At 48.1% G+C, this 11431-nt stretch overlaps 1 protein-coding gene across 1 annotated transcript; it reads left to right on the top strand.

Moving 5' to 3' along the window:
* Positions 1–7123: 7123 nt before the first annotated feature.
* Positions 7124–11431, top strand: ACHE_31151S (uncharacterized protein; the record flags this gene model as incomplete). Its single annotated transcript, XM_043277848.1, has 1 exon — positions 7124–11431. The coding sequence occupies one exon, from the start codon at positions 7124–7126 to the stop codon at positions 11429–11431; it is 4308 nt and encodes a 1435-aa protein (XP_043135686.1).

Here is an 11431-nt window from a genome sequence, read left to right on the forward strand (position 1 = left end):
CGACGCCACAACCCCTATAAAATTTCTTCGTGTAAATAGGTCTTCTTCTTCCCATCTTTTCTTTCTCAGGTTCAATATTCTTGTGACGGCCTGGTCACCTTTTTGTTAGTACCTGATGAGAATCGGATGGATAAATAATCAGCCCGATAGACGACGCCGAAAGTTCATATAGCCACCGCGATTTGATGATAGATGGTTAAGCACTATACAGGAAGTTGTGGTCGTTTTGAGAAGGATGGGTTGAACGAGCTTTCCAGGTTGAGACACCGTTGGGATGCGTCTTTGATTGTGATAACTATAGTTTATAGGTACTTATGCCGCATTAAATGTTTGTTTTTGTAGATATACATATTCAAGTCCATGAATAATGGTCTGTCATAGCTTTAGGGCTCGGTATGGACAATAAACTTGATTAAATAATAATAAATAGGTATACATATCATGGTGAAGTTTTGTCTGGCTTCAGAAACACATAATCCAGTCAGTTGCATTGGGCCACGATAGTAGTAGTAGGATGTCAGGGTGCAGGGTCAGGTACAGAAATATATTAGTGAATTGACGAACAGGATAAGCTACAGTCAGACATCTACAGGTTCATAGACAGGACGCAGCTGTTCGAGCTGCGACAGGATCAGATGTTGGAATCCAGTACTCGGAGACGGAATATTGAGATTGCCGATTGTTTTGTGTCGGAATCCATAGCTCGGAGGTGGACTATCTAAATTGCCGATTGTTTTGTATTAGTCAGCTTGCCCCTCATAAAATTGCCAGATAGGAGCTATATAGCAAGACAGACCTCTTTTGCGATTCCATTGGTTGAGCCATATGTCCACTACACCCTGGGTTCCAACAGTTATGAGCCCGGTTCGCCGCCGAAATCGTCAGTTTTGAAGCTATACACATAGGCTTGTGGTAGCGAGTGTTATAGGACGATTACCCCTGAGCAAGTTGAGCAACGAGCAACTGAACCCCTACAAAACAGAGTGGATTCATAAAACCATGGAGTCAAACAGTGTGGTCTCCGCCATGAAGGGCGATAAACTGAAGGACTCTCCTCAATGGAGAAACTGGTTTGCAAGAGTGAAGCTATTTGCTCGCCAGAAGAAGGTGTGGGACCTAGTAAACCCACAGATTGAGGAAGATTACCTCGAGCAGCCAATGCGCAAGCCGAAGAGGCCTCAATACCCAGAAGGTGGATCTGAGAGTGTTAAGCGTGAATGGAGAGATCAGCTTGACATCTATAAGCTTGATCTAGCGGAGTGGGAGCAGCAGGCAAAGGGCTTGGATGCTGTGAACGAATGGATCATCACTAACCTTGATCCAATTCACCATGCCTCCCTGCTTGACTATGAGACTCCGTATGAACGTTTGGTTTATCTCACAACTCGATTTGCCCGATCGAATGCATATGAGGAAGATATCCGTGCTCAGTGGAAGTGGTTCTCATCATCTCCGCCTAGAAAGGGCGTTGACATTAATCACTGGCTAGCTGACTGGAATACTCTGAGGGAACAAGCAGTTAGTTTAGATTTGCCTGAAGTGAAGAGTGCAAACAAGGATTTCCTTCGTGCAGTGAAAGACGTCTTGCCTACCTGGTGGCAGGCGAAGTATGAGTCAATCATAATGAACCATGAGGATTGGGAGACTCGAGATCTGATTGAAAACTTCCGAGGGTTCTACCAAGAGATGGTGCCACAGAAACCAACCAGTACTATCTCAAAAGCATCATTTTCGACATTCCAGGACTTTGAAGAGGCAGAAACAGACCAGCTGCAGAAACCACCACAGAAGCAAGGAAACAAGCCACCGATCCCTAAGCGCTGGTGCCCCTGTGGTAACCGAGGACATAAACCCTGGCTTTGCTATATAATTAATGAAGCCATACGCCCACAGGGCTGGACGGTGCAGAAGGCAAAGAAGCAAAAGGTGGATAAGGCCCTTAAGGATGATCCTCAATGGAAAGACTGGATTGAGACAAAAGTCAAGGAAAATAATGAGAGGCAGCAAAAGGAAGAGAAGCCCAATGAGTCAGCCAATAGTGCTCTGCCCTCACAGATATCCTTCTTCACGTCGACAGATATAGCAGCACTTAATAGTGCTCCAGAGAGCTTCCAGGATCTTAGATCTCGATGGATCCTTGATAATGCCTCATCGATGCACGTCTGCAATGACCGAAGCAGATTTGTCACCTATACATCAACGAGTTCGAGCCTGAAGACTGGTGACTCAACCACAAGAGTAGAAGGACTTGGTACAGTGAAGCTTCAAGGTGTGGACCCGACAACTGGTAAAGAGAAAGCTATCACACTTAGCAATGCCCTCTATTCACCTGGATTCCATACCAACCTTGTGTCATATGGAGCATTGAAGAAGAAAGGCGGCCGTTGGGATGAGGATGGGGATTGCATTTGTGACCCTAATGGTACACCAGTGGTTAGCCTTAAGCCAATCGATCCATTGAACTTGTGGGCATTTGATATACCCTATACAGCAGCAGGTCATGCACATGCAGTCCGAAAATCTGAACAGCCACTAGTGGCAGAAGCACCTGCAGAGATATGGCATCGAAGACTTGGACATGTTGCTCCACAGGTCATACAGAAAGCAGCTGATATGGTTGATGGTGTTAAAATCAAAGGTGAACTACCAGATTCGACCGCGCCAGAATCGACAGAGACAAGTATTTGTGAGGTCTGCAAGCTATCTCATGCACCAAGACAGATCTCAAGGCGTCCTATTGGACAAACATTTGGATGGTGTGGCCGAATCCATTTTGATTTGGTTCAGTTCTCACCTGGATATAATGGGCATCAGTGGATGACACACTTTTATGTTGAAGGCATCCGATTTCACTGGTTATACACTCATACATTCAAGTCTGAGTGTAGAGAAGCTGTCAGAAAATTCATTGCTTTGGTCAAGAACTGGTGGAACTTACCAATCAGAGCATTCCACTATGACAATGAGCAGTCCGCTGGAGATAATGTGGAAGCCTTTCTAAATAACTGTGGTATAATTGTTTCCCACAGTATTGTAGGGCACCCTGAACAAAATGGACCGGCTGAACGGTCAGGGGGTGTCATACTTGAAATGGCCCGACACCTGCGGATTGAGGGTGGCCAGCTACCAAAACAACTATGGCCTGAGTTTGTTAGCGCTGCAGCATGGATCCTAAACCGAATCCCCACTTATCTGAAGGATGAGAAACGATGGATAGTGCCCTGGGAAGAGGCACGCCATGAGTTTGCAGGAGATAGAATGAAGAAAACAAGCCTTGCAAACCTTCGTGTGTATGGTGCTCTATCCTACTGTCGAATCAGAAGCATTCCACGCAAAGAGAAGACCCATCCAAGAGCAGAAATCGGTTTCCTAGTTGGATATATTGCTTCAAACATATGGAAGATATGGTTCCCAGCCAGAGGGAAAGTTGAGGTCGTACGAGATGCTTTCTTTGATGAATCGAGGAAGTGGAAGCCAGATATGCAGTACTGGCAAGATGTTGACCTCCCCACGCAAGAACCAGTTATTTTAACTGAGTATCAACAACTAGATGCTATTCGACAGGACCTTAGTATGCCAGCTTCAGTACTACCACTCGAGGAGGATCAGAATAGGAACCATACAGATGACCAGCATGAAGAACCGGTTGACAGTCAGAAGGTGCAGATTCCGAAGGAAGATGAGATAATAGCTCAGGAAAGTGCTACGCCGGAAAAGAGATATGAGGCTCAAGAAACCATGCCTCAAGCCTCGCCTCAAGACACCTTACCAGGAGCGTTTCCCACAGAAGAACAGGTCCCACTACCACCTACTCCACCGTACGAAGCGCTGCAAAACACGCTGCAGGAAACAGATTTGAGCCCTGTCACTGCTCAGGGGGTGGAAGACCAGCTTGAACATCAGACACAGGAGCTGGATAATCAGGAGCAGACACCAGAGCTCCAAGTCAATGAGGAAGAGGAACAACTCTCCGACAGTGAACAACAGCTACAACAAGAGTTACAAGCTCCACGCAGCAGAGATGATGGCATTGACATATCAAATATCATCAGCGGTGGTAGGAGAAGGAAGGCCAGGGAGGATCATGAATATGTGGCTTATGCCACTACTGAGACTGAGGACCCCCTGAGCTATTGAGGGCATTCGCAGCTGCCTTATACACAGAAAAGCCGATCCAACGTCATCGAGATGACTTGCCACCACCACCAGAGAACTGGAAGGAGATGCTTAAGCATCCACATGCAGAGGGCTTCATGGAAGCATGTGCAAGGGAGATTCATACATTAACAGAGAAGTCAACGTTCACCATCATTGAGAAGCCAAAGGATGTTTCAAAGCAAGTCCTACCCTTACGCTGGGTTTTTGCATATAAGTTCAACCAGGATGGCTACCTTGTGAAGCTAAAGGCTCGAATTTGTGCCCGTGGAGACCTTGAGATGATCAGTCCTGAAGAGAAGAGAGCAGCTACATTAGCTGCCCGTACAGCAAGGATGATCTTTGCCTTAGTGGCCGCATTTAATCTTGACCTCCGCCAGCGAGATGCTGTTGGTGCTTTTCTCAACAGCAAGCTACTGAAGGAGATATACACACAGATGCCACAAGGTTTTGAACAGCCACGGAAGTGCTGGAAGCTCAATTGCGCACTATATGGCTTACGGATCTCACCGAAGCTATGGCAACAGGAGGCATCAAAGGTGCTCACCAAGCTAGGTCTTAAAGTCGTTCCAGAAGATCCTTGTGTGTTCGTGAAGGAAGGCATCATTGTCTTCTTCTATGTGGATGATATTCTTATTGCAAACCATCCAAGCGTACGAAATCAAGCAAGACAGCTTGAGAGAGACCTCGAGGCACATTGGGAACTCACCGACCATGGTGAAGCAGAGTGGTTCCTTAATATTCGGATACTGCGAGACAGACAGCAGCATAAGCTATGGCTGTGCCAGGATACATACATTAGCAGTGTCGCTATGAGATACCACCTCACACATCGCGCACCTGTCTATACGCCATTACCTGTTGAAGAGTTGATGCCATATGAAGGAACAGCTTCAGCAGAAGATATCAAACTATACCAGCAGAAAGTAGGATCATCACAGTATGCCACCACAATCACACGACCAGATGCAGCCAAAGCAGCAGCCAAATTGTCTCAATTCCTTATGAATCCAGGCCCACAGCATCAGAACGCAGTTGACCGAGTGATATGTTATCTATACACAACGCGTTTTAGGGCCATTGAGTTCGGAATTGGCAGCGGATTAGAGTCCATTGAATTTGCCAGCGATGCGTCATATGGGGATAATCCTGACCGGAAAAGCTCAGCAGGTTATATATGCCAGGTGTACGGAGGACCAGTGGATTGGAAAGCTTCAAAACAACCCACGGTCACCACCTCTACCACTGAAGCAGAACTGCTTGGCTTGTCAGAAACAGCACGCTCTCTCCAATGGTGGAAGCGGTTCGTTTCCAGGATCCAGTTTAACCCTGATCATACAATATCGATTCGATGTGACAACAGACAGACAGTTGAGCTGTTGACCTCAGAGCAAGCCAAAATCAGTACAAAGCTTCGACATGTCGATATCCATGGACACTGGTTAAGGCAGGAGGTCAGAGAGGGTCGAATCAAGGTTATATGGGTGCCAACAGGCCAGATGGTGGCAGATGGACTCACCAAGTTACTCCCTCGTCAGAAGCATGAGCACTTCGTTAAGATGCTCAGGATGGCTGATATAAGCCATATGATTGACTAGCCCAAGCAGAAGACAGAGGCCAGTCTATAGAAGGACCAGAAATGAAGGATTCCAGGCTGTGCAGCTCTCCCTGAAACAGGTAGAGCTGAGGGGGTGTGTCGGAATCCATAGCTCGGAGGTGGACTATCTAAATTGCCGATTGTTTTGTATTAGTCAGCTTGCCCCTCATAAAATTGCCAGATAGGAGCTATATAGCAAGACAGACCTCTTTTGCGATTCCATTGGTTGAGCCATATGTCCACTACACCCTGGGTTCCAACATTTTGTTTTGTATTAGTCAGTCCCCCCCCCCTGTCACGGTGCTAGCCCGTGATATATGCACGTGACCGGGCACGTGACCCACAGAGTTATCTATCTGCGCCAACGCGATCCTGTTGCAGCTCTTCGAGCTGCGTCTTGTCTATGAACCTGTAGATAGCCTGACCTGTAGCTTAATCTGTTCGTCAATTCCTACCATATTCCTGCACCTGACCCCGCACCCTGACACTACGCAGCTCCTACCCTTAGGAGTTGACGCCTGAAGATGTCTGCAGCCCCGCGTCCACCATTCTTGCCGGGCAGTTTAGAGGAGTTCACTGAACATGCTGCAACCCACCACTCTGAATGGTTTCAATACTGTCGCCTTGCTTATGAGTATATTGAGGAGGCAGAGGCTGCTATTACTGAAGCAAGAGGACAAGCTGATCAGACCAGCCTGAAGCTTCAAGCCTCTGAAACGGAAGTGAGCCGCCTGAAGGAAGAACTCTCTGCCCTACACCTCAAACAAGAGAAAAACCAAGCCCGAGACCAGGGAATCATTGAATATCAGAAGGAACAACTACGGGAATCACAGCAGAAATATCTAGAAGCCTTGAAGGAAAAGGATGAAGCACTACGCCTAGCAACTCCTGTGGTTAATACACCTGCCCGAACTCCTGAACCCACTGCTGAAATACACACAGTTGCTCCAGTGGGAACGCCTGCGTCGGTTGATCCCCCATCTACCAGCTCTGCCAGACTCTCTGAACGCCTACCTGACCCAGACCGATTTGAAGGTGACCGGAAGGATCTTCGCCGATTCATCTCCCAAATCCATGAGAAGATGAATGTCAACCATGACCGTTATCCCACCCCGCAAAGCCGCATGACCTATGTTACCAATCGCCTGAGAGGGGCTCCATATGCCCAAGTTCTGCCATATATCAAGAAAGGAATCTGCCAGTTAAAGGATTATGAAGAAATCCTAAAAATCCTGGACCGAGCCTTTGGTGACCCGAACCGTGTGAACAATGCCCGTAATGAACTGTTCCGCCTGCGCCAAGCCAACAAAGAGTTTGGTATGTTCTTTGCTGAGTTCCAGCGCCTTGCTCTAGAAGGGGAAATGTCTGAAGATGTTCTGCCTACCCTGCTGGAACAAGCTATCAACCGAGAACTCCGAGGAATGCTCATGCATAATGAACCCCCAAACCGTGAATATCACCAGTTTGCCAATTTCTTGCAAGACTTGGAAAACCGCCGCCGTCACTATGAGAATAACCCTCCACCTGCTGCCCGAACCTATGCCTCAGCTACAAAACCCACCAACCCTGTCAGACCCACTGAACACCCTGCTACACTGCAGCCTGCTGAAAACAATACTGATGTTATGGATCTGTCTTCTGCTCACCGTCACACAACCTCCCGTCGAGATCGTGGGGAATGCTTCCGTTGTGGCTCCAAAAACCACTTGGTCCGAAACTGCCCACTACCTGATAATCGCCCTGTGGGAGTCCGCCCAGCCTATCTATCACCCCCGTCCTCACTCTCCCCGCAAGCCCAGAACCTACACCTGTGTCAGAACGATACCGTTCCCCATCCCCAGACCTGTCAGCAAAAGGAGCGAGTCTGGCCTAAGTCGCGACCAGACGATGAATGAGCGCACTATCCGTATCTCTGCTGCTGCCACCCAAGGATTAACTGTTGAAGAGGAATCCTACCGTTCAAACCTGATGATTCTGCCCATAACCCTGTCCCGACATGAAAAAGAACTGCTAAGCTATGCCATGCTTGACACTGGTGCCGAAGGAAAGAGATTTATTGATAAGGAATGGGCCCAAGACAAAGGTCTTGAGCTACTGCCACTGAAAAAACCAATCCGCCTTGAGACTTTTGACGGTCAAGAAGCTGAGAGTGGACCAATCACCCACTATGCCCAAATGCATATGAGAATTAACGATCACCAAGAGAGAAGGGCTTGCTTCCTGGTCACACAGCTAGCGCACTATCCTGTTGTACTAGGACTTCCCTGGTTAAAGATCCACGATCCCCGAATTGGCTTTGCTGAGCATACTGTCCTGTTTGATAGCAAGTACTGCCAGGAACACTGCAACATGCCCATGAGACCTGCAAAAATACGAGCTTTACATGATATTCCACAAAAGACCCGCCCAAAACACCTGCCTCCCCGACCTGAGCGCTTGAAACACCGAGATATTGCTGCTGTATCCATGTCTGCCTGCTGTGCCTATGCCCGAAGGAGTTATCGCCTGTTTACTGTCACCGTTGATGATATTGAAGCTGCCCTGAACCCTGTGCCTGATGAAGAAGACCCAATGGCGAAACTACCACCTGAGTTCCAAGACTTTGCAGATGTATTCTCACCCAGGGAGGCTGAGCGCCTGCCACCCCACCGCCCATATGATCATGATATTAAGCTACAAGATGGGAAAGTGCCCCCATTTGGGCCCTTGTACCCAATGTCCCGAGAAGAGCTGAAGGCCCTGAAGGAATGGATTGAGGAAAACCTGAAGAAAGGGTTTATTCGCCCCAGCTCATCACCTGCTGCATCACCTGTCCTGTTTGTGAAGAAGCCTGGAGGAGGCCTCCGGTTCTGTGTTGACTATCGCGCCCTGAATGCCATCACTGTGAAAGATCGCTACCCACTACCACTGACCAAGGAGACCCTGAACAACCTGAAAGGGATGAAATATTTCACCAAGATTGATATCATTTCTGCCTTCAATAACCTGAGAATCAAGAAAGGACTTGAATACCTGACTGCTTTCCGTACACGACTAGGGTTATTTGAATCCCTTGTGATGCCCTTTGGTCTGACTGGTGCACCTGCTTCATTCCAGCGATTCATGAATGACACCCTGCGAGACTACTTGGATACCTTCTGCACTGCCTATCTGGATGACATCCTGATCTATAGTAAGACCCGTGAGGAGCATACCCGCCATGTCTGCTTGGTTCTTGAGAAACTGCGAGATGCAGGCCTCTTTGCCAAACTGTCCAAGTGTGAATTTGCTGTGCCTGAGACCAAGTTCCTGGGTATCATTGTTGGCCGAGATGGCCTACGCATGGATCCTGACAAAGTGAAGACTATTGTTGACTGGGAAACCCCAACTTGTGTGACTGATGTCCAAGCATTTATTGGCTTTGCAAACTTCTACCGGAGGTTCATCAAGGATTTCTCCAAGATCATTACACCCCTAGTGAACCTGACAAAGAAAGGCATCCAGTTTAAATGGAACACTACCTGTGAGCTAAGCTTTAATATGCTGAAAAAGGCCTTCACCACTGCACCTGTCCTTAGACCATTTGACTGGAATAAGGAAGTTATTCTGGAAACTGATGCTTCTGACTATGTTTCTGCTGGAGTCCTGTCTCAGTATGACGATGATGGTGTCTTACACCCTGTGGCTTTCTTCTCCAAGAAACACTCAGTGACTGAATGCAATTATGAGATCTATGATAAGGAGTTATTGGCTATTATCCGCTGCTTCGAAGAATGGCGCCCTGAGCTGGAAGGAACCCCATCTCCTGTCAAAGTTATCACTGATCACCGGAATCTGGAATACTTCATGACAACCAAGCTCTTGAATCGTCGACAGGCCCGCTGGTCTGAGTTCCTGTCCCGTTTTAACTTCAAGATCATTTACCGCCCAGGCAAACAAGGAGTGAAACCTGATGCCCTGACCAGGAGGTCAGAGGATCTCCCTAAGGAGGGGGATGAGCGCCTGCTACACCAAAGCCAGACTGTTCTGAAGAAAGAGAACCTTGAGCTTGCACCTGACAGTTCATCTGTTACCCTGAACGTTACAACTAGAGCCCAAGCTCATTCTGCTGAGAACCCTATTGTGAACCCACCCAGAACACCTGCTCAAACAAGGAGAGTTAGATTTGCTGATGAGACCAATCACAACGTGCCAGAACCACCACAAGATATCAAGAATCTGCTGGACAGTGCATACCCACTTGATGAGACAGTACAGTCAATCCTGGAAGCCCTGGACAAGAATGCCACACGACACCCTAAGATCACCTTGGCTGACTGCCAGAGAAGAGGCAACTATCTCTTCTACCGGAATCGACTTTATGTTCCAGATCATGGAGAGTTAAAAGCCGAGCTATTGAGACAATGTCATGATAAGCCAGCTGCAGGACACCCTGGCCGATCCAAAACCTATGAGCTCATGTCCCGAGAATACTACTGGCCTGGAATGTATCAATATGTTGAGCAATGGACCCAGAACTGCCACACATGCCGCCGCATAACACCATCCAGAGAAGCCCGTCAAGGCCTCCTGCGCCCTCTGCCTGTTCCTGAAAGATCCTGGCAAGACATTAGCATGGACTTCATCACACATCTCCCGCCAAGCCATGGGTATGATGCAATCCTGGTTGTAGTAGACCGACTGACAAAAATGAAACACTTCATTCCATGCAAGGGAACCTGCAATGCAGAAGAAGTTGCCCACCTGTACACTTGCAATGTTTGGAAACTCCATGGCCTGCCACGAACTATTGTATCAGACCGAGGTCCGCAATTCATTGCCCAATTCTGGAAACATCTGATGCGCCGCCTGCAAATCACAAACTTGCTCTCAACTGCATATCACCCTGAGACTGATGGCCAGACTGAGAGGACTAATGCTGTTCTGGAACAATACCTCCGCGCCTATGTATCCTACCTGCAAGATGACTGGTCTGAATGGCTACCACTAGCAGAGTTTGCTGCTAATTCTACCCGCTCTGAGACTACCTGTGTTTCCCCATTCTTTGCAAACTATGGATTTCATCCACGAATGGGATTTGAACCTGTCCAGCCTACCAACCAGCCCACCAGAGATGCTGAGGAATTCGCCTGCCGGATGAAGTTAATCACTGAGTTTGTTCGTACAGAAATTATATCTGCCCAGGCTCGCCAGGAGGAACAAGCCAACCGGAAGAGACAACCTGCCCGTTGTTACCAAGTTGGTCAGTATGTATGGCTAGATTCTCGCAATATCCGGACCCTTCGCCCGCAGAAGAAGCTAGACTGGAAGAACTTAGGGCCATTCTGCATTACTGAGATCGTCAGTCCGCACGCTTATAAGCTTGACCTGCCTGCCAGCATGAGGATACACCCAGTATTCAACGTCAGCCTACTTCGCCCTGCTGCCAGAAACCCTGCCCCGGGCCAAAGACAAGAGCCCCCACCACCTGTTGAAGTTGATGGACTCGAAGAATGGCAAGTTGAAGACATCTTGGATTCCCGTTGGGAAAGAAGAGGCCGTGGAGGACCTCGCTTGAAGTATACTGTCAAATGGACTGGTTATGATGAGCTGACTGAAGAACCTGCCTCATACCTGGAGCATGCTCAAGAGATCGTAACAAATTACCATCGCCGTTATCCCTACAAGCCTGGGCCTGGCCTCGACGGAGCTCGGCCTTGA

This window comes from Aspergillus chevalieri, chromosome 3 (genome assembly GCF_016861735.1).
Source record: "Aspergillus chevalieri M1 DNA, chromosome 3, nearly complete sequence".
Lineage (NCBI taxonomy): Eukaryota > Fungi > Ascomycota > Eurotiomycetes > Eurotiales > Aspergillaceae > Aspergillus > Aspergillus chevalieri.